At 38.3% G+C, this 24,739-nt stretch overlaps 1 protein-coding gene across 1 annotated transcript; it reads right to left on the bottom strand.

Annotated features, from left to right (window-relative positions):
• Positions 1-571: 571 nt before the first annotated feature.
• Positions 572-24,236, bottom strand: DZANK1 (double zinc ribbon and ankyrin repeat domains 1). The gene is given in 23 exon segments (XM_071739899.1): positions 572-859; positions 1,113-1,187; positions 1,593-1,720; positions 2,282-2,362; positions 3,511-3,599; positions 4,885-4,983; positions 5,885-5,954; positions 8,215-8,318; positions 11,680-11,908; positions 12,513-12,665; positions 13,674-13,796; positions 14,366-14,390; positions 14,392-14,441; positions 15,711-15,803; positions 16,757-16,870; positions 17,812-17,929; positions 18,613-18,698; positions 19,618-19,736; positions 20,512-20,605; positions 20,943-21,060; positions 22,303-22,456; positions 23,083-23,207; positions 24,189-24,236. Coding segments are annotated over 22 exon segments (2,397 nt in total). The 5' UTR covers positions 23,192-23,207; positions 24,189-24,236; the 3' UTR covers positions 572-693.
• Positions 24,237-24,739: the final 503 nt, after the last annotated feature.

The raw sequence follows: 24,739 nt of genomic DNA, 5'->3' as shown, positions 1-24,739 counted from the left end.
GAACCTTGAAAGGTTTGGTTGGTCCCTCTCCTTGCAAAAGTTTGGAAAGGAAAAAACGTCTTGCAGAAGAGAGTTTAGAAAGAACTGTGCTCTGAACTGCTGGGAAGGAATGGGGGAATCTTGTACACAATAGTTGTCTGAAGGGACTCGAGCACAGGTCCTATGAAGAGAGGCTGAGAGAGCTGGGGCTGTTCAGCCTGGAGAAGAGGAGGCTCAGAGGAGACCTCATCACTCTCTACAACTCCCTGAAAGGAGGGGGTAGCCAAGTGGGAGTTGGTCTCTTTTCCCAGACGACTTTCAACAAGACAAGAGGACACAGTCTTAAGTTGTGCCAGGGGAGATTTAGGTTAGATATTAGAAAGAATTTCTTTATGGAGAGGGTGATCAAGCATTGGAATGGACTGCCCGGTGAGGTGGTGGATTCTCCATCCCTGGAGACATTTAAAAAGAGACTGGATGTGGCACTCAGTGCCATGGTCTGGTAACTGCAGCGGTAGTGAATCAAGGGTTGGACTTGGTGATCTCTGAGGTCCCTTCCAACCCAGCCAATTCTATGATTCTATGATTCTATGAGTTGGCTCAAGTTGATTGTACAGAGCTGTGATGGTGACAGAGTGAACTGGATGTGTGTGCTTAAGTGCTCCCAAACTCCCAAGAAGCTCCAGCTCCATCCTGGGGAAAAGGCATTTACAATCACACACCGATGAGACCAATGCTCCTGGGTTTTGTAAGTTTGTCCAGTGTTTCCTGTCCAAGCTCACTTGTGAACAATGAAATAATTTCATTATTTCCACCTGCAACAGCCAAATCATATGCCGATTGCCCTTCTGCGTTCTTCTTTCTTATACTTGCATTGCAGCTGTAAATAAAGAAAAGATTGTTTTAAGCTTCTGAAAATCATTCCGAGTCACTTGAATGAGTGGCCTGTAGGTAAATGTTGATGCAGAGTCACTTCACAATTTCTAGATGCCACTTCTTGCAGGGGCACAGCTACGAGATAGGAGTCCTGAGCCTTGGCCGGGCTCTGCCCCTCCAGTACTGCTGATGAGATTGGCGCAGGCAGACTGCATGTAGCCTGTAGCTAAGCTAGAGCCTTACCCTGCAGTACTCACCCTAACAGGACTCGGATGCACTCCACTCCCTCCAATCCAAGCAGAACTGCCTCATGGAGAGCAGTGTTGTTGTGCCTGCGTAGGAGAAATGAGCAATGTGCTTATTACCTATGGAAACTGCACTGGTCCCTGGAGAAATGGTCGAGCAAATTAGCCTTAAAATAAGGAAAATGAATAGGAAGGTATAGAATTCAGTGGGAGTCACAGCAATGTTCTTGTTAGGCTTTAGTGTGGTTTATCACTGAGCTAAAGAGGGAAGCAATTGAATGCAACAGCAGCTTTTCTAAGAAATTATGAGAAAGATAGTAACTGAAAGAAGGACTGAATACTATTAGCTTTGCTCATTTGGAAATTGAGGGGTTGTTTTTGTTTTGGTAATTTGGCTTTGAAAGTAGCTCCTTGACTACAGGTTTTTGGAGCACAAGTACTTTTTTGGTAAAACATGAAAAGACCCAAGGCAGAGAATCAGTGCTCACTCACAGTCCTGACTGTTGATCAATGTCAGCACCTTTCTTCACAAGAAGGGAGATTGCTTCTGCATGCTTGTTAAGGACAGCAACTGTGAGAGCAGGTCGGTCCTCCTCGCTGGTGCAATTTGGGTCAGCTCCCTAGGACACAAAAGATAGGGAAGGTGAGGTCTTAGAGCTATATGAATTCTTCAGCTTCCACCTTGCTTTAGTAGTCTACAAATTTAAGTTGGCAAAAGGTCTTTGTGCTCAAGACAGGGAAATATTCAGATGGTGGTATTGATTCTTAATGTTTCTTCTGGAAATGTTTGTCCTAGTTCAAAACCAGAGTAAATGTTTATAACAATCAAGCCTAGATTTCATAATCAGGACGCATCTACACAGCAAATAGGAAGAGGTTATGCTCTCTTTTGTTGTACAGAGGGTTTGACCCAAAAACTATAAAATTACCATATTTTTATTTCTATATGGCTTTGACAAACCCAGACAGGGATGCCTTACGTGTTGTCCAAATGGAAATTTGAGGGGAACCTATATAAACATAGATCAGGATATTTCTTCTGCAAAATGCTCTTTCAACCTGAAGGCAGTTGTCTTGCAATAATGTTGTCTCCTAAGCATGAAGTCAGATACCAGCCTAAGACTCCAGGGGTAAATGGCCAGAGAGCTGGAAGGGGAGATGTCAGCAAAGCAGTAACTTACTTCACTGAGCAATTGGTCTACCAAGGTGATTCTTGCTTTCCCATTTGGACCCAATTCATCCAGTAGTTGCCTGGACTCTGGCTGTGGAAACACAAAAGAGCCAGTAACATTTCACACAGTGAAAATGTGAGTAGGTGGAGCATATTCAGGCTTTGAGTAAAGGCAGAGAATGCACACAGTGGCAAGATAGTAGCTGAGGGAAGAACACGACATAGCTGATCTTCAGCAATACTAACTCAGGGCCCTGCTATGGGAATTTTTTTCTGAATCTGAGCAAGTGTTGAATAACCCAGGTGAATGTCTCACTACTGGTCTTGATTCAGCAAAAAGCAAGCAACTAGCTCTACATCAGTGCAGCTTGCTGAGACTGTACACAGATCTGTTAATCACAGTAAACATGGGTACGACTTCTTTGCAGTAGAATTAAAGTTTGATGTTTCCAGAACTTGTGCAAGTATTTTATTGAGAACTAAATACCCTTGCAGAGGTTTGATAACCAAATCTTGAAACAAACAAACAAACCAACCAATCAACAAAAAAACCTCCTTTTATTTCTTCCCACCTTTCCAACTCCCTTCTTTCCCTTTCAAAAGCCCTATCACTTGACCAAGCATTTTTATATGTGGATTCATATTACAAAGCTCTACATCATCTTCTACCTGTTGAGTTGACCAACCGGAGATTAATGGACATTTCTTTTTGAAGTTTTCTGTGCTAGTAATGATTATCCATTTAGTAGGCAGTGCTCCCAGGCTATTTCTGAAGTGGAAATAAAGCCCTGCTGCTTGCATTAAGCTAGCTCTTGGTTGTGTTGACATCTCAGCTTTACAGGAAAAATTATTTGACTTAAAAGCTTGTTGCACAGATCATCTTCCCCTATCTAGTTTAGTCTGATTCTAGCACAATCAGGGGTATGTCCTATGGACCCAAACCAGGCAGTAAGGATCAAGTGAAGAAAATAATGCCTCCATCTGATGTTGCTTTTGAGAAAAACCTGTAACAAAAATCAGTGTGCAATAGTCCTTAGGCCTATTGCTGTGCCAGTAAAACAGAATGGGTCCAAAATGTGAGCTACTGATTTTCAGGTTTTGTGTTAAGTTGGACTTGTCCCATTTCCTTCCCCCAACCCTAGGCAGTATTAAAAGCTTTGTTTTTACCCTTGGATGCCCCCCTTCAAGTTAGTGCTGCTCTATTAATAGTTTTTTTCTGTATTGGCAGAAGATACATACAGGGAGCTTATCTTCTTTTCCTGTAAGTGTTCTTGAATTTGTTCTCTTTGTTTTGCCTCTTGAATGGAAAAGATTATGACCATCCTTGCCTACCAGAAAGGGAAACAAATGTTAATTCAAAGTAAAGTCAGTATCCTAACAAGAACCTGGGGGAGAGATCTGGAAATAATTTATCCACAAAAAATATTTTATTTTGTGTTGAAATGAAAGCAATATTTATCGGTTTTCCACAAGAGAAAGTGATGAAATATTTGTTGCAGATCAGACTGGTTTTAACAAAAGGTTTACACTCAGGCAGACTTTAAAACTTGCTATTTTGAAACAAGGATTCAATGAAATGTGGAGTTTGAGCCTTTTTTTTTTTTTTTTTTAACTAGCTGCAGCTATTCAACAGGCTTGACTGGGATTCATTAATTGTTTTGACCAAAACCATTACAATTTTTCAGCGCTGTTTAACTCCCAAGTAGTTAGGAACAAGACTAGGGGACCTTGAGTAGATATGGAGGTCCATTTTTTATAAGAGACATAATCAGACAATGTGCAGGATGGTTGATAAGAAAAAAACACAGCATGTGGGGACCCTTTGAGCAGGTGCTACTAGAGTGCCTGGAATCACAGTCACATTATTGACACTTGAGAAAACAAGTTCTTAGTGCCGTGGCTGCCACTTGCCAAGTCTCAGATTAGAAGCACAAACTGGCTGAAATTTATACGTGAAGTGTGCCAAATTATAGCATAGGAATTCCAGGAATTTCTGACTTTGCAAGTAATTGATTTAATGAAAACTCAAATCCAATATGAGATGCTTAAAGTGCTGAGCTATTACTGGTGCCAAGGGGAGATGCAAGCGAAGCATCTCTGAAAAGTAAGTCTAGAATGAATGTATTTAGTAATTTCTCATCTTTGCCAACTGTAACAAAGCTGAAGTCCCTGTGACAGTTCAGAAGTAGAGATAATATTAATGTTCATAGCTCCTATTGTAAGACACTATGCAAAGCAACTGACTTGGGGGTTGGCCTAGATGACCTTCGGAGGTCCCAAATTATTCTGTGATTCTATGATTATAAGTTTTACCTCTACAGTAAAGGCAATGCTATGTGCTGTGCCTGCACTTTACTGGCCTCTCCAGCTTTCCTCTAGGGATGAAACATTCTCATGAACTTTTGACAAAGTCTGTACATTGCTTAAATCTCAGCTCAGCCACATTTTTAGACTTTCAAAGATCGATATGTAGACGCACAATGTGGCAATATATTTGTTTGCCTACCTCAGTATCTAGCCTTTAAATACTTTTTCCATATTGTTGGCTACTCTATTTATGGTCTGTCATAAAGACATGGAGCAAGGGGGTGAAAAAAAAAAAAAAAATCTCACCAAAACTAGTCTGATTGCTGTCCTGTTCACCTCTGTCTTCTGTTGCAGTATTCAGGTAATGACTGCTGAACGTCACTGGTTTATTAGTATGATTATCCTATAGAATCATCAAATCAGGAAGTTGATCAGATTATCATGTAATGCCAGTGTAATCTTAGTAGCACAAAATGGTGGTGTCCCATATGGAAAAATACCAATTACAAATCATCACACAACAAAATATTATATGTAATTCAACTCTGTTTTGAAGAAAAATGACGTAGCAATTTTTTCTAAACCTTGTGTTAGGTATTTGTTTTTATTTAAAAAAAGAAAAAAGAAAAAAGGGACACAACCTCATTTAATGGAATGAAAATCCTACTCTAAATTGAAGTGTGTCCACCACTTCAGAGATTGGATTAACTCCTCACTTGTGAAACGATGTGCATTTTCAAGCACCATTTGGCAAGGTAAGCTCTTAAAGATGCTACACAGGAGATACAGTCTGAATTTTAGATCTTTGAAATGGTAGATTTTCATCTTTGAAAAGCTGGAAATTAATATGGGGGTGTTTTTTGGGACACGGCAATTCTGGAGATAGGTATTTTGAGTATTTGAATATGGTTAACAGGAACTCTAGCAAAACGTTATCTCCATACTGAAAAATTGTAAGCGTATTTATTAAGAGCACAACATGCAGACTGAAGTAGGCTCTACTATCAAGAGCTAAGGGGTGCTAGAAACAACATAATTAGAGGGAAGAACATTAATTTTAATAGCAAATTAATGAAATGCAAGATAATAGCAACATAACCATGAAATCTGGCTTAATCAGATAAAGATACCTGTTCAGCCAACTCCAACAGAAAAAAAAAGATTCCTTTCTCTGAAGTGGTGAGTTAACACTCTCTGATCTTGTTTAGACCTGAATTTTAAATATATCAGTGTTACAATGACTGGTCCAGTGACAGCTTTAGACCAGTTGCTTAACAACAGCCCTCATCCCCCAAACTGACCTTCTTAATAGCAAGAGCATAATTCAGTGTAATAGTAACTTCACAGTCATCCTCACGGATGGTAGCAGAATTAATCTAGAGGGGAAGAGCAACAATTAGTGTATCTTTGAAAAAATACACAGAAATAGTTCTAGGAATAAATCTTGGTGATGATGTTTGTTACGTAGCCAATACACAAAATCACACATGCAGCTTTTGCCTGCTTGTGATTTTGTACCAACATTTGCCATCTAACTGGCGGGTGGTATTCTGAGTAACTGGAAATATCATAATGACTGAAGTGCCAGAAGATGTAATAACGTTACATTTCATTCAAGTTCAGGCATTCTCCACACAGATTTTGCATCTGCATGAAAGCCTTGGTGGTCTTAGGACTGCCTGCTCCAGGAGAATTGGTAGCTGCTTTAGCTGTACCCATCTGTAGAAGCACAGTAGTAAAACATGGGCAACTTCCTATATTGATTCATTGAGAAAGTACTGCTGGCAAGACAACTATTGAAGTTACGTATGAATAATTATATAGGGGATTATAAAGAAGTGGAAGTCCTCACTTATATTAGGACTTTAGGACTCTGCAAGAAAAGGAAGACTCCATTTCCATCTCAGACTCCTTAGGAAAAAAACTCTACTTTCCATCTACTTCATATCACCTGTTTAATAATTTTAATGCAGTTTGGTGGCATCCCGAAGACTACATCTCCATTAAGAAACAAGGTTATATTGCAACAGGTTGAGAATTTTGAGGATGATTCTATTTCTAGTCCATGTGAGAACTGAAAAAGAAGCAGCATCAAGGGCAGATAGTTGGCATCTACTTTGAATTACTTCTGTTACTTTCGGGGCAGTGGTTTCAAGACAATAAGATGACAGAAGCCCAAGAAGCAGCACGAATAGCCTTCTCTGGGGAATGTATTATTTTTCAGGCATTTTGAATCCTTTCGCAAAGGAAACAAGTTGCAGTGGACCTGTATTTCATCTCCAGCAAGCAGATATCTTTATACCTGTACTACATCTTCTGGACATACTAGTAGACCCAGTAGGTCTCAGTGGGTATAGAATTCAGATGCAAAGTGCCTGATGGACACTTTACACCTCGTACAAGTGTAATTGGCCAAATGACAATTAGAATTCAGAAACCCACAACTTTTTTGTAGTTGTTTCTATGTGCTAAAATTGGGGGGTTTTTTTGACTGGTGTGTCGTGTCAGTCAAGACAGGTTGAGAAATCGTGAGCTTGAACTGTAACAAGGAAGACTTCAGTCAGATACTAGGAATTAGCTTCCCTGTAGCTATACCAGTTCAAGGAGTCCCCAGTACTACTTCTGTTTGCAACCCACTTTCAGCTGCTCACTGCCAACCTATTTTTGTCCTAGCATTGATGGGTTTTTTCCTCTCCAGAGCTATTTTTAACCTCATCAAGTCCACAGGACATTGCTTCAAGCAGCTGTGCTGGCAGCACCTAGGAAGGAGTGAGAGTGGATGCAACTCCTTAACCTTGCAGGGCTGCCAAAGAAAGCAACACAGTACTGCAGCTGAACAGCAAGGACAATTGAGTGCAGAAATGGACTCAAACTGCCCGGGGCAGTTGTGAAATCTCCATTGTTGGTGAGTTTGAAAAGCTTCAAGACAAACATCTGTCAGGAACAGTTTAGGCAGTGTTGATCCTCCATCAGGACAGGGGCCAAAGGACCCCTCAGTTATATTAGGACTTTAGGGCTCTGCAAGAAAAGGAAGACTCCATTTCCATCTCAGACTCCTTAGGAAAAAACTCTACTTTCCATCTACTTCATATCACCTGTTTAATAATTTTAATGCAGTTTGGTGGCATCCCGAAGACTACATCTCCATTAAGAAATTAAATAACCCCTTCCTTTAGTACTGGTATAGTTTATAGTAGAAGCAGACTGTGCAGCCAGAGAGAACTGCTGCTATCTGCTGGTATAATCCAGCCCAGAGCAGAGGCAAGCATATGATTACATTCCATTTCTAGCAAGGCTTATTTAACTGACCAGCTACATAGTTGTCAGTGATCTCTTCCTTTTCTTGATTGTCTGATGTGGGATAAAGCAGCTGAGCAAGAGCTTTCTGGCTTCTATCCCTTCTCTTATAGCTGTGAGTTGAAAGAAGAATAGAAACTGCCATAGGAAGGAAAGAAGAAAAAAATCTTTGGAAAAAGACAGACCAAAAAAATGGAACAACAAACCAAAATAAATAACACACATAAACAGGTCAGAGTATAAAGAAGACAGACACATTTATTTTTCCAGTGCTTATCTCGAAGCTACAATAATCTTTTCATGAGGCTTCATAGGAAGAAAATACAGGCTCCTTCCTACCTTTCCCATATGAGGTTCTCCAATCAGTGCTCTAAATTCAAGGTTGTTCTGAGCGTAGCTTCTAAGGTGAGCACAGACATGATCAAGCTGTTTTCTCCAGTAACCTGGTCAGAGAGAGTTAAGAAGGAGAAAAATACCTGAGATTGTGATTAATATCTCTTTTGCTCATGTGAGAAACTATTTAAAAGACCCCATAATTTCAATTGAGACAGAAAAAAAAATCTGGTTTTGTCTTTAGAAAAGAAGAAAAAGAAGAAAGGAGAAGCCATCTATGAAAGGTGAAATACTGTCCTATCCGTATGTTATAATTAATTCTTAGGGCACCTCTATTGACAACAAAATTATGTATTGGAATTGTTCTTTGGAAACAAAACCAGCTCTGTGTGAAGAAGAATCTCACACTATTCCAGATAATTTTTTTTAAAGTACAATATTACAACTAAGCAATTGTGCATTATTTAACTGATATTTAGTTGACTTGATATCACTGACAGGTAACAATAAACCAAATCTAAAAACTGCAGACATAGTAACTCAACCTATGCAGTATTATGTATAATTTTTTCTCTAAATAAAGGCCTTCTGATTACATATGGGAGACTATATTCTAAGCCTAAACATTCTTGCTCTTATACCTGTCAGAATCTCTGTGAGAGATTCAGAATTCCTTTATTTTTCTAGAGGGCACGAAACATGAGGGGCTGAATGCACCTGGATTCAAAACTCAAGTCATTTAGGGTTTTTGCACTGTTTCCAAGTATTTCTGAAGCAATGTTCTGTTTTCATCAGAGAAAGAAACAAATGGACTTGTTCTCAGTCTTAAGTGATTGATTGTTATCAGGATCTGGTTAATTTTATTTTTGAGCATACTTATGGAAAGTACAGAGTAGGATTTAGTCTGTTCTAAATTGTGTAGGCTTGGTAATCTTATTTAACTGACACAATGAAGTTGTTCTGACCTTATCCTTCCCTCCATGTTAAATGAAGCTCAAAACAGTGAAATGAAACCAAAGCAGAGAAAAATGCTGCTCTGTGTTTTAGAAGAAAAGGCAAGTGCATAAAGATTTTTGTGCTTGGAGGACTCTTCCAAGATCAAACTGGTAGAAACTATGACAATTGAAAACAGCAAGTTTTGTTTGATAGGCAGCTTTAAAACAATATAAAAAGAAATATCCACAGAGCAACATAAAATTGTTCCCTCTCATGGCCTCACATACAAAAGCTAACACGAGTTGAAAATAGGAATTAAAAATTCTAAGCTAGACTATTACTTGGTGAGTGATCCCTCCAGAGAAGTCAGTACTATCTGCAATAAGCTGGTTCATAGCTAGCCTAGATCCCGGGATTTTATTTCAAAAAATGCAGTTGGCTGGGAACATATTCTTGCATGTTTGACTTTTTATTACATCTAAAAAGATTTTTGGCAGCTCTGATGGAATACTTGAATCCGTGCTGTCAGTAGCTGATTACACCTCTATCACTATGATTTATTGTTTTTTACAGTAGAAAGGTGGAGGCTTCTTTGTAAATTTATCTTATAAATGACTTTGCCTCCTGTTCAAAACAGACAAAGTACAGGGAAAAAAAAAAAAAAAAAAAAGCAGCATGCATCAGAGGATTAATGTTCTGGTACTGCTGTTATTTCCCCCTGTCCTAAATGTTTTTGTTGGTTTTTTTGTTTTTAACTTCACAAAAGAAAATATTATTAGTTCATAATCTTCAGGAAAGGTCAGGAAAATAATAACTTGTATTTAAAAACTTTACTATTGAATGTCTGATAGTATTTGAATTAAAGAAATAATGGATATATTTGACATACATAAACAAGATTTTCCTGGGTGATAATGCATTATCTTGTTGATAAATGTAGTTTTAACTATATATATAGCTTAACATCAAAGAAAGGAACAGCAAGAAAGACTTGACTGTTAACAGACATTTATTTAGACAATGAAATTTGTACCTCAGTCCTTGGTAGTGTCTAAAGGAGAATAAAATATACAGTGCAATTTCAACAGTTACCTCTGCTAAATGGATAAAAATAGACATTGGTCAAGGAGCAGTTCAGAATTTCTTCCCAACCTTTCCCAGCGAAAGAAATTCTCACTCACAAGTCAAGAGCTGTACTTCTGATAGAGATACACGAATGTTTAGTGTTACCTTGTTTTTTTCCTCAGCACTATTCCAGGCCAATCTTTTATTACCTCTGACTAAATTAAGCTCCCTGACATGTTGAGTCAAGTGTATTTCTGACAGTGATGTCTAAGAGAACATGCCACATCTCAGAGCAAAAGAGTAGGAAAACAGATTTCCCCAGTGATAATTTAAAAAATAAAGAGTACATAAGAGACAAACCAGGAAGTTCTAACATTAGCTATTTTTTCTACCCAATAGATAAATAACTCTCATAATAGCCTGAAGGGTTGACTGTCTTACTGTAGGAAAAAAGCTAGAATTGGGAAAGTGGATCAAAAAAAGTAACCATGGTTTGATGCTGCAGTGTTGTAAAATTGACATATTCTCTGGACTGCACAGCTGGACTGCCCTGTAATATTAAGACAGTTTTGAAAACTGGGCCATTTCTGAGGTCTGTTAGTAATAGTGATGGACTATCTCCAAGGATTTGGAACCAGAAAGCTGACATTAAAGTTATCTGAGGCTACTGAAACTAAAAACTACAAATTGCAAACTTTTTAATGACATTAAACAGTCAAGTGAACTGTTTACACAAAGAACTGAATGACCAAACCAGGGACTGTGAAACAAAATCATCTGCAGTACTGACACAGTAGTCCGTGTGTGGGCAATCTCTACAATGAGAGATGTAGATGTACTGATACCTTTGTGGGTCTAAAAGATGGGGCCTACAAGAGCTTTCAAGGTTTCTAGCCAACCTGTATTTTGTAATCCTGTTAAGAAACCCTTTCACTAGATCAGTTTGCTTCTGAGACTTCTCTATTCCTCAAAAGAAACCTAAACAATTTCTCCACATAGACAAGCCTCATCATATTTTCAAGAGCTACAGCTCCATGTATCTCAGAGTTTTGTTTAACTACTCCCAGCAGGCAATAGCTCAGCTGTAACTGAACTTCACATGGAGGGAGGTAAGGAGGATGTTAGGAGATGGGGTGGTTGTATAGTGGTTTCCAATTCAAATATAGGACACCCGCCCCTGATCTTGCAGGATCTGATGAAATCAAACTCCTTGCAAATTAGTTAAGCTGCACAGGAGTCAGTAAAAATAATTCTGATACTGCTGATAGGCTTTCTTCTAGTTATTCACAGAGATCAGCAATCTGAATTCTAAGGCACCTCATCTACAAGAGAGAGGTGGGAAGACAGACTTGTAAAGATGTAAATCAGTATCCTATTGATGCCACATTCCATACACGATAATCTTTTTGAGAAAAAGTAAGGTAATATATTGCAACTTTGTTTAGGAAACATAAAATCAAAACTCCTAACCTTTTCCAGGACTAATGGCTGTCAGAAGAGGCTTATGATCACTCATTTTTTCCAGCTTTTCTTTTTGTGAAATCAGCTCAAGCTCCTTCTTTTCCAACAGCTTGCTAGATGGGTAAAAAAGTCCAATTGTTTGGGTTCCTCTATCTTCTCTTTCTTTTAGTTCTGGCCTTGATTTGGGCAAGGAAATAGGAAGAGACTGCCAGACAACTTGAGCTTGAAATCGTTTAGCCTGTGGGGAGTGGAAAGAAAAGTGTAAGTAATATAATTAGATGTAATTAAACAGATTAGAAGCAGAAATTAACTAGAACAGTATACAAAATTGTCAAGGAATTAAAATGCTAGCAGGAAGAATCAGTAACAATTCTTGATCTTAATTACCAGTCTGTAATAATGATGCAATTTATCACAAATATTCAAGCAAAAGCAAAACTCTTCATGACTGCCAGCAGAACGACCTGTATGCTTTAGCAGTACAAAAGCTGTCCTTGCTGAGTATTACAGTGTTTCTTAAAACAGAGTTTTCAAAGCACTGTTAAATATGAAAGAATGCCTCGTATCTGCTGGACAAAAATAATTCACATGTAATAAGATAAAAGTACTTAAAGAGCTAATACTTTTGAAAAGCTGGTTGTTTCTCACTTTCCTATTTAGATTAAGTCCTTTGGCTAAGTCTACTTCTTGGCAGAAAGCAGTTCTCAGAATAAACATACCCTTGGTTTTGCCCTCAGCATGCTAACAGACCACAATGTTGCCTCCAAGAGGAAACTAACAGACTTGTTCCAAACTACACCCACAGTGGGTGAGCCTTGTAGCTGTAATATTGTGTGTCTTACCTCAGAAAATGCCAGTGAGTCTCCATTGCCATTCTGAGAACCCACACTTGATGGGGGCTCTATGTAAACACCACAGGACCCACAGAAGCGAGCGTATGGACGGTTGCTCGCACCACACTTGACACAAGTGAAATAGGATGGGGGAGGTCCAGGCTGGAAAGTTGAATGAAAGACTTGTCACTACAGAAACATATGATGCATGGTTAGAGAAACATAAAAGCAGTGTTGTGAATTAAAAGCAAGTAAAGTAGCACTACCTAAAGCTACTAGACTAGAAATACTAACCAGGATACCAGACTGCTAACACACTGGCAGATGCAAGACAGTAAAGCTTGCAAATCAAAGACAGTAAGTCATTGTGCTATGCAAATAAACATATTTTCAGGCAGATCTGGTACTTGGGTATGTTATTTTTTTTTTTGTCATACACTTCAAAAAATGTTTCTTTTCTTTGGCAAAGCCCTGTCATTACGTGTGTGTGCTCTGAAATTGAATATTGACTCCAAATCGTTCCTGTTGAATCCACCACTACCCCCACTACCCTGAGTCTCCTGGTACAGTGAAGGACCAATGGTTATGTATGTATAGAGCAGTGTGTTTAAAATGTTATGCAGACTCATCTCACAGAAAAAAAAATATTTGCCTGAGTATGATCTTAGATTGAAAAACTATACCTATAAAAACATATTCCAGGGGGAACTGTTTACATTGATTGTACCTTGAAAAACTTCTACTGGACAGCAGTTAGGTATTTGTCTTTGTTGAAATTAGTGTGGCCTTCAGCCAAAAAATTGCATGCACCATCTCATCTCTGGTAATTGCCTATATAGATGATCATAGCCCAGAGCAGATATGGGAAAACTTGCATTAGGTTAGTCTATACTTTAAGCTTTGGTGGATATGCTACTTTGGCAGAGTACACAGCTATTGCATATCACCCAATGCATTACCCTTGGTGTTTGGTTTACATCTCTAAAACCTTAAGTCTCTGACTGATGTGGTGTCAGGGTGTCCTCTAAGTCTTTATTTTTTCTTTATATAAATCTATGTGTTCTAAGTATGTTGCTAATAATAAGCTGTGTACTAACTGGCAAGAGTTTTGCAAAGAGATTGTAGATGGGTAAAAACTTATTTATCAATACAAACACAGAGTGCACATGCCTTGGCTCCACACCGATCACAGAAATGGGCATCATACTGGTTCTCATGATTGCATTTGGAGCATGGAACTGTCTTCCTTTGCTGGCTGGGATAAGGCAGGGGGATGTCTCCTCCAAACATGGGCTTAAAAAAACCATAAAACAATACCCCACACATAACAAAAAAATCCATAAAACAACAACAAGAAAACATTAGGGAGAAAAGAATTCTTATGAAAAAAGTTCACAAGCTAAATAAGGTGAAACAGGAAAGCAAGCTACTTTGATAACATAAAGTGATATTCAGCCTAAAAGAACTATTTCAACATGAAATAAGCAACAGAATGACTCGGATCTAACCTGTAATTTTTCTCATTACAAAACCGCAAAAAATGTAGCATTATTTTTTAAATATTTTAGCAGAACTGAGTGCAAAAAAAGATCCTTATCAATAGTGTCCATTTACACTAGTTTTTACTTCTACGGCCCCATGTGTAAGCACAGTTGAGAGTGAGATTTCTCTGCTGATAAGCTTGTGTTTTCATATCTAAACCACAAAAGCTATTTTATGTTTTTGCTTTGTAGTAGTATGGCAGGGAGAGTGTGTTCAGTGAGTTTTCTCTAGGTTTGGTATTTGCTACATGACTATACTTTTCACTCTTTTATCTCACACAAATTATATATTACATAGTTTTCCTACTACAATTAACTTACATGAGCATGCAAAAGAAAGATTTTTCAGCTGAAACTCCTGAAGGTTGTGTATAGATCCTAGTTAGGAAAAACAGGTCTTAAAACTGTTTTGTTAGGTATTGCCTCAGAGCTTATGCAGTTCATTTTCTCTGTGAGTCAGGAATATGGATAAGGAACAGAACTTCAGGGAAATTATTTTGATTACAGATACCACAACAGCAAGTGAGCAGGCGCAAAATAGCCTTATTTTCAACTTTAGCAATTTGATGGATGAAGCTTGGGATTTGTCTGGAAGGCAAAATTTACAGGTGCACAGGTCTAAATATGTTCTAAATCTAAATTATTTAATAACCACTAATATTAATATAAACATCATTACTCATTATGAATCATTTGGAAATTATTATTAGTTATCACTAATCACAATTTTAAGTAAAATATCTGATTGTTATTAATAATTGTTATTAATTTAACTTCCTAGCTACTACTATAGGTGTCACAGTTCAAGTTATGTGCCTAAGTATATAAGCAGCTACATATTAATATCTACATTTAGTGAAACAGTTAAACATGTTTATCTTCAGTAAGTACAGATTCCTAATAAAATTCACTTAGAAATGCCACCTCAGGCCTTTGACACAAGCTACTGAGTATTAGAACTCAAGACATTACCAGTATAACTGGCAGGTTTTTAACTTGCAAATAATTATTCTTCTTTAATTTTTATATTTATCACAACCTGAAGAAAAGAAATTTAGCATAAGGTTTTCATACAAGACTTTTAAGAGTGAAAGTAAAATTCTCCTAAGGAACACAACAAGCAAACTAAATGGGGAGATGAAACAGACTGCAACTAAAATTGTTTAACATTTACTGTTGCTTTTCTCACCTCTGTGCAGAGTCACAGTCAAATACAGGCATAGTAACTGTATGCATATAGGGGAAGCAGCAAATGGAGATAAGAAAAATAATTTAAAAGAATATTTTAATTTCACAATATAATTTGAATCAATGAGAATGATCTTCCTGATGTATATACTCAAGTTTCTATTGCAACTAAAAATAATCTAAACACAAACAAGATTTCCTTGTAATCAACACTACCTGTTTTCTAAGAGCCTTCTGAGCTTTCACAAAGGCATTTGCAATCCTGACCTCCATAACAGAAACTTGAAGGTATATGATACCCTTATTTTTAGCTGGGTGTTTGTGATGGAACATCTCTGGGAGCACTGGACTCAAATATGGGATGAGGGAGGGATTCTCTGCTTTTGTAACAGCCACACAGGGATATGACTTCATTTTCACTAAGAAAAAGAATGTTATGTTTTGATTTGATTAAGCCAAATGATACAAGAAGCCTTACCATCTGTATTACAGGCAGTTTGCTTTCACAAGTCACACAGTGCTTATGGTGAAGAGGATTTCCTGTGCCACACACCTGACAAATTACTTTACCCTTTTAAATAAAGAGAGAACATATTTCATGTGTTATTTGGAAACTGTGAACGACAATAATAATAGTAATAGTAATAGTAATAGTAATAGTAATAATAATAGTAATAATAATAAAATAATAACAACAACAACAACAACAACAAAACAACAACAACAACAACAACAACAACAACAACAACAATAATAATAATAATAATAAAAAATAATGACTTGTTCCTACAAAGTGCTGTGGTTATTCAGCCCTGCAGGTAGAAGAGATCTTTCATGCTGTGGGCTTCAGACTTCAGTTAAGCCATATTTCCTGGTCATCACAAATCTATGTATCTTGGGTGCCATTTTTAAAAAAACTACATACAGTTCTCTCGAGAGATCCAGCATCAGTACCTCTAGAACTTTGCATGTATTAGCATCAATTTGCTTCATCACTGTGCTCACACATAACAGACAGTCCCCATGCCTCTGGGTAGGGAAAATTTTTTAGGGCAAATTTTGCCTAGCTAAGACCACCAGCACTTTTGGATCACTGGTAAGACTGTGCTTTAACTGTTTGAGCACATACCCACTGACCCAGTCCTGCCAGCCCACTTGTACTAGGCTTTTACAATCAAATGAGGTAAGCAGAGTAATGAAGACCTATTTAATAAGCTTAAAATGCTCAGTAATACTAAAGATGTAAGTCATAAAATCATAGAATATCTCTCTGCTGAGCACAAGTTCATGCATTCCCATCATTCAGACTGTTGCATCATGTGCTCTTCAGCACTCCCACCTGATCTTATAAGGTTTACCTTTAATGACTGTTTCTATTCAAGGTGTTCTTAATCCTGCTAGCTCTTAAAAACGCCATAACGTACTTACACAAATCCAAGTTGGAAAAAGTATGCACAATAAAGTAAAAATGCATGCCAGGAGGTAAATTGCTCTTTTGTTATATAGATACTTATTCTCAAGTACCTTAATGCAGAGGTTGGTTTGGGGCTGCAGCTGTGGAGCTATTGGTGACTCACACACAATGCAAGTGGGTGTGTTCATTGGCACAAGATGTCTGCACTCAAGACATGGTGCCATCTGAAGAAAAAGCCACATCACAGCATGTTAAGAACCATAATGACATCATAATGGTTATAATGAGTTTTTCAGTATTTTCCTGGTTAAAGTCTATATCCAGCAGGAAGGTCTCTGCGAAAGTAACAATTGACAGCAACAGATGCTGATATTGATCCTTAGAAATTAGAGGCTATTGAGAAAATATGATGACAACTGGAAAGAGAGTGCTCCATTGACTGCTAAAAATATGCCAGAAAGATACTAAGTTAATATTCAGTACATTTTAAACGTTACTTTGCAATGCATTCAGGTAGATCAAATCCTTCTAATCAAGAACTTAATCTGAAGAGGTACTGCATGTTCTCAGTCAACACCTGAAACTATAGCATTGCTCCAGACAAGACAACTTTCTTATCACACAGGAAGAAAATATATTGACTTGTTAGATCAAGTTGTTATCTTGGGAAGAGATTAGAGAAGACAGATACAGGCATCACTGTAAAAACTCAGTGCTCTTACATACTCCCACACATGCCACCATTTAACATTTCAGGCATAATAGGATGGATCTTCTTAGCTATGAGGCAGAGACACTAGTTGCAAAATAACTTAGTGCACTAGTTAGCACTGCAATAAGATGCATATAAGGTCCTAAAATGTGGTTGTTACATAATGAGAAAGAATCTAGCTTTGGCGATGTTTCCTATCAGAAGCAAAAAACCCACAATTTAATCCTTCTTTGCTGTCCTTATTAAAATCTATGGCACTTGAAGCAATCAAAATGGGTTAATTTTGCCCATTATGTCAGAATTACATCAGACCACTGCTAAGTGTAGTGAATAAAACAATCAGAACAGAGCTTCCCACATGAAAGTGTGGTTTTGCCAACATAAATGTGCAATTTGCTGAGGAAGTGTTTCTCCCGTAAGAGGATTTGTTGAATGTTATGATGTTTTGCTGACCTGTGATCCTTCAGGGGGAGGGAAGCGACATACTGGCACAGGTGGAATAGGAGATCCACATTCCTGACAGAAGTGAGCCAAGGGGTCAGACAGGCGAGGTGCAGAACAGTGTCCACATCTGCAAATAAGAGCAAACTGGATGAGTTTGTTTAATAGTGTTCCATTGGATAATGACGATTAATCTGGAACCTTTTGTGACAGGACTTAGGTCACCGATTTCTCAGTTGCAGTTTCCAAGCTATGGTGGTTCACCAAACTATGCTCCAGCAACCACGTAAACAGCTTTGCAGGGCAGAAAGCTCTCTGACTGCTATGGAGTTTCATACTTTCTTCCTCACCACGTGAGAAAAAAAAGCCTCCTGACACCAGATCTGTATCAGGCCTCACTGCTGGGGAACCACTGGTGTAGATCTCATAAGCTTTTCAGTACTCATATGGATTAATGTTCTCACCTTCACTGAGACTACTCTCATGAGCAGTTTCCATGTACAGCAGTGAGGGCTGTACTCTAATTTCAAAAGCTGAAAAAAAAAATGGAAAACCTGATTCCTACAGGTGCTGGGATTTTTTTTTAAAGGATGGTAAGATAGTTGATAACCGTATATGATGAGATGTCAATACAACATGTAAGACAAAGATTTTTCAAAGCCCTACTTCAGTGGTATTCTCCACATACGAGCCAGTGTCTGTCTTTGCTTTCCTCATTTTTGTAGAGCACCACAGTATTATCAGCTTGGTTGCAAAAGGCAATTGCTCAGTTACCTTCCAAGGACAAATACGTTAATAGAAAAAGTCACTTACCTGAGGAAATCTGTTTCCCTTGAGATCCTTGCCAACTGTGTGCTTGCTAAGCTTTTCTGGCTAGTCACTGCAGAAGAACTAGCAAACTGAAATAATAGTAATTCTTTAGCCTTAGTAAGCAAATATTTGCAAAATGCATATAAGAGTAGCAAAATCAGCTAAAGATGATATTTGACACAAGTTGCACTGAAACGCACCCCTTTAACGAACATCTACTACACTCAATCCCCCCATTAGCTGCATTAAGGACTTACAGCTTCTTCCAATAAAAATAAGTCAATGTCTTTCTCTTTATTTCCAAGATATCAACTTGCTAACCTACAGCAATAATTATATGTTACTTGTCAGACACGTATTAGAAGGGAATTAGTAAAAATGCAGGTAATTATATGTTACTTGTCAGTCATGTATTAGAAGAGAATCAGTAAAAATTTGCTTTGCCTGGTTTTGTTCTCACTGATGACTGTGTACTGCTTTTGTATTTTCCTATTCCAGTGTGTCATGATCAGTAAATTTAAATTAACCATGTGTAATGTTGCTCTTTACAGCTAGTTGCTCTCTACAATTACCTCAAAGGAGTTTGTAGCAAAGAAGGGGTTGGTCTCCCATGTAAAAAGCAACAGGAGAAAATGGCCTCAAGTTGTGCCAGGAGAGGTTTAGCTTGGATATTAGGAAAAATCTGTTCACTGAAGGGGTTGTCTCTCATCAGAATAGGCTTCCCAGGGAAGTGGTTGAGTCGCCAGTCTGGAGGTATTTATAAGATGTGTAGATGTGGTGCTCAGGAACATGGTTTAGTGTGAAGTGTGCTAGGTGAATGGTTGGACATGATGATCTTAAACATCTTTTCCAACCAAACAATTATAGGATTCTATGATAATACAGCCAAAGCTATTACTTTCTGAGAGATTATATGAGACTGATCACAAACCTTCACATCTTTATTTTTTTTAGAGCTCAGTTCTGATGATAGCCCTTTACAGATTTCCTTAACAGCCCTTTGCTTACCTGCAAGGAATCTAATTGTAGTGTTGAGGTGCATTCCTCTCTGTATTCTTTTGTTTCCAAGTGACTGGCAAGGAGCTGTGGTCCTTTCAGGGACTTGTGAGCAGTCTTTCTTTCTGTTTCTAAATCTAAAATTACAACTCTATTATTCCAGTGTTATTCACTGTATGCATTTAACACGAATATAACATACTCTCATTTTAAATTCCAATAGCTAAGCATAGTTAAAAATTTGACATCCAGATTTTGGGTTCAAATAAACTCCATAGACTCACAGTAAATTAATCTAGTAGAAACCTCACTCAAAATTTTAAAAAGCCTACTTTTGTATTTTTCTCTATTTACAATTTTCTTCTTTCCTGCATGATCAAAAAGAATGTGGCTCCTAAGACTAAATTAATGACTAGACATTAATACAGTTCCCTACTCTAAAACAGCCCCATTACTGTTACCATGGAAAAACAGGCTTTATCTATAGAGAAAATCTGGGTCAAACTTTCATTTCTGCTTTCAGAATCTTACTGCAAGGAAACATCAGTAAAAACTCTGCAAAAAATGTGCAATCCCATCAACTCAATGGCATTTTCTGGCACAGGGGGAAATATAAACTGGGCCTTGTTATGTTGCTCAGAAACCAATGGCTTTTTAATATGTTTTAAGAGTTAATGCTATATGTACGGAACGTAAATTTTGTTCTCTATTTGCAGTGTTGAGCAACCAAAACAAGAATTACTAGAGGATGTTCTGTCTTCTGAAATGGTTTTAAAATTACCCACATTTTACCAGTGAAATAAGAGGAAAGCTTTACACTTGTTACTACAGCTTTACACTTGTTACTAAAGCTTTACACTGTTTTCTGCTAAGATGAAAGTCTGTTTCAGTTTCATTAAGTAATACCTTGAAAATCTTGTGGTGCTTCACTCCAGGCAGACTTGATTTCTACATTCACCCCATTCTTCTTTGGTTTTGTAGTAATTCCACCTTCCTTCTCCTAAAAAGAGATTCCATTTGAATTCCAAATGAAATACTTGGTTTTGCTTTAATTCTCTCTTGCTATAGTTATTTATTTTTAATGCAAGCATATGGAAAGCTTAGATTACAAATGTATTTTGAAAATAATTTACTTGAATTGGTCATAAAAGGCCAGTGGGGAAAAAAAAATGCGTCCCCTTGACAATTTAATGTTACAAAAAGGATCAAGGTAGAAAAGGTGGGCAAACAGAAAAGAAAATTATTAAAAGTATGGGCAGTTAAGGTTTAATCTCTAAATAGCATAATATGTACAACATTTTATATGCACACAAGGGGTTAAAATTTCTAAAACATACCTGTGTGGTGGTATACTTTAGGAAATTCTTGTCATTGTGTCCAACAGAGAAGAGGATGCTTGGTTGCTTGTACTCTACCAGAAACACCTTTGTTACAACTGTACTCTCCCTGCAGTCCCTGAAAACCAATGTTTACAAAGCTAAATACATGCCACAGTCCCATGTGCAACAAGTAAACCACTGATGAACAGGGCTCATTCACTGGAACATTTTTTCCAAGCTTGCAGGTCATTATTTCAGTTGATAACTATAATCTTGAGCAATACTCACAGGACTTGCTACTGATAAATTACCAGGAAAACTCCTGCTAATCCTGTGTCTGCTTTCTGGGGTAACTACAGTTTGTCAGTGCTGCAGAAAATAGGAGAGCAAGACTGTTCTTCCATTCATAATCCTATATTCATTTTCCCAGCCCAGCAGCACATAGCACACTACTTTTTTGAGAAAACTATTTATTAAATTACAGCAGCACCATAGAAATTGCTGTAAATGTCCAAACTATCCATTTCAGATTTATTGTCATTCTAGAGCATCTAGAAAATACCTTAATAAAAACATACTGGAAACAAGTGTTAATCCAGGTAGTGATATCAGAAAATAGACATAGGACAAGGTTTGTGTTGTCACATTCCAGTGCAGACATAAGTGAAGGCTGCCTGAGGGTGCTAATAGTGGGGAAGAGCAAGCACAAATCCCCAGCTGCAGTGGAAGTTTTTTGCTTTCTTGAAACAAAAGATTACACAACAAGGTACAGACAGAATGCATGTGTCCTCTCTGTCTCTAAGCAGGAAGTTAGTTTGGAGAAAGTCTGTGTCTGTGCAGTAAAATCCATTTCTCTTCTATGTGTTGTATTATTACGTTGTCCTTGTGCTTCAGCCTTGCACTAACATTGTACTTAAGCTGTGGGGTTTAGCATTCTGTGTTCCTTCAGGAGAAACTAAACAGATTCCTGGGAAGATCACCTTCTATAAATCTGCTGAATTGCCAGATGATCCCACAAACCATCATAGTAGTTTCTCTGGCATTTTTAATAAGCACTTTCAAAAGGATAAGTATAGTGCATTTTATTTATTTCTTGCCCATGGCTTCTACAGCTCACTGGCCTGAATCCACAGTGCAGGAGATAATCCACAGTGCATTGTAGAGATAATCCATCTGAACAAACACTTAATGGATGGAAATCTTTGGAGAAAGTGAAGTCAGTGCAACCCATGAAGATCACTTAGACTGCAAACTGGCTGGGGAATGGGAAGTCTCTCATTTGTGAGATATGGAATGCTTTTAAACAGCAGGGCTCCAAGCCATGACTGGGATATCTGTCCTTTGAGAAAATGCCACTAAAATAAAAGAGGATACTTACTTTGTAACTGCCAGGGCCTTGACCATTATTTTCCCAACAGGTAATATGATAGGACTCTTATACTTAAAAGTGCTATGTTCTCCATAGCCAGGTTTCCTAATGAGTTCTGGTTTACTACCATCTAAAGTGTAGTAAATTGAGACCTCAGGTGTATCTGAAAGACACAGAGAAAGTAATTAGCTAAATTGTATTCAACCTGTGAAAAACAAGCTTTGTGCTTCATAGTATTCACTACCGTGCTTGCTATTTCTAGCATAAAAAAAATAAAGCATTTCTATAAATGACTGAACATTTGGGACTATGACTGTTTCTCCCATGAAAAATTAGTTACTCAACAAATGCAATTCCATTATAAGCAGTATTTCTTCTCATAAAGTAGCTGCACAATGGTTTTGTATGAAAACATTCCAACAGCTTGTCTGTTCTAATGACAGAAGGGCTATTTTCTCCCATACTGAAAGGTGACATTTCAGAAATTGTAAGGAAAACCTTACGCCTGGCACGTGACACTTTTCAAGCACTGGTTTTGCAGTCAAAATGAGATGCTCAAGAGCTTGATCTTGGAAGGAATTAAGACTGCTAACACATATGAAATTATTCATGTCAATAGTGTTGCTTGAATGCAAAAAAAAAAGTGTAAGTGTATTTGGTATGGGTTTCCTAAGAAAGTGCACACTCATAGAAGTCATGAATAAATGCAAAGAAAGTGAAGAGGATAAAAGTTTCAAATGAGCTTGTAAGAAATGTACCTTTACATAGAGTCAAAGCTCTTATTCCTACCTGATTTTATTTCTACAAGAGTATTAGTGTCTATTTGATGTTTAGCCTTCCCTGGGAGAGGGATTCGAAGTGGTATGACCTGAGGAACTGAGACAGAGCCAGCTGTCATTTTTTTCAGAAGTGTTCTTTAAAAAAGAAAAACAAAAAGGCAGTCAATTTTTCTAAACAAAGTACATTGAGTAATACAGTCTTTTAAGGTGATTTCATCACCTTAATTTTTTTTTCTTTTAAAAGAGAGAACAAGAGATTCTTTAAACTGATAGTTCTCATTAATATTTGCATGATTTTCACATTGAACAGGAGCAAGATCTCATGGAATATCACACTTTTACTCCCCTGTTTCAGAACCATGAACAAAGCTTGAGATGAGCACAATTACTTTCATTTCACTTTGGGATTCCTTGTTCAAGTCTGCTTTCCAGGTTTTCAAGTGAAATGGTTTTAGCACCATCCATCAGTGATACATGATAAAAGTGAGTGACAGTGAACTATCTCAACCCTAAAAATGGCAGACATGGTGACATTTTTTCTGCAGGAACAATCAGCATCTTCTTTCATTGTGACCATCTGAATATACACAAGATGTCATGAAAAGGACTAAAGCAGGACAGATATTCCTTAAGCTTATCTCAGCTACCATATGCATTAAGAGCATAAAAACAAAACACGTGCCAAATATGATTTATCAAGAATTACATAATCATCACCATGTCACACAATTCAAGAGTCAAAAGCTGCCTTTGGATTTGATAACATTTCACAGTACAAAAAGATACACTTCGGATCTGGGGAACAGATACTCAGAGCCAGGAAACATGTCTATACTAGAAGGTTATGGTTTTGTAACCCAACCCTTCAATCCTCTAGAAAGGTCTCTGGTGCTACTCATCAATGTGGACAATGATGATTCAGCACGGGAGGTGTTCATTAGTCCAGCTCTCAGTGGGGTTACAATGAGGTGTGCCACAGGGCTGCCTGCAGCTGCCCATCTCCTCGGCTGCGTTGCCAAAGCAGTAGTTAAGGAGTTCAAGTGCTTCTCAGCCAGACTCTCCTGGGCTGCATGCCATGGCATGGCAGAAGCAAGGATGAGTGGATCAGATCTTTACCTGACAAGAGGGGGCAGAGACTCTTTCTCCTCAAGCAGCTGCCTGCTCTTGGCACACCTGGACCAAAAGCACAGTACCCTGTTTCAGCCTCCTGGGAGCCCTCAGCAGTGGGTCACAAAGCTTTCCGCAAGCCTCCCCAGCAGCCCCAGCCCATGCATCAGTGCGGGGTCCATCCCTGCTGCCATGTGCTACACAGGTCAGCCCTGCTCCCCATCCCCTATGGCACAGCCCAGCCCCTCTCACCCCCCTCCATCCATGCTGTACAGATCCTGCAATCCTGCTTGGTCCTAGCTCAGAACCCTGCCCACCCCCCATACATCCCCCCTATCAAACCCTGTCCAAACCATTTGATCCCTGCCCACCTCACCTGATTTCTGCTACACGGCCCTGCTCACCCTTCTCAGCCTCATCTCATAGGTCTGCTCATTCCACTTGATCCCTCCCCACCCCACTCTATCCCTGATATATAGCCCAGCTCACTGCACTGTCCCTGCAATAGAGCCCTGCTCACCCCACTCAATCCCCACCACAGAGCACTGCTCCCCCATTCG

Source organism: Heliangelus exortis, chromosome 3 (genome assembly GCF_036169615.1).
Source record: "Heliangelus exortis chromosome 3, bHelExo1.hap1, whole genome shotgun sequence".
Taxonomy (NCBI): domain Eukaryota; kingdom Metazoa; phylum Chordata; class Aves; order Apodiformes; family Trochilidae; genus Heliangelus; species Heliangelus exortis.
Note: the sequence above shows the minus strand (reverse complement) of the source record. Positions and strands in the feature narration are given on the sequence as shown.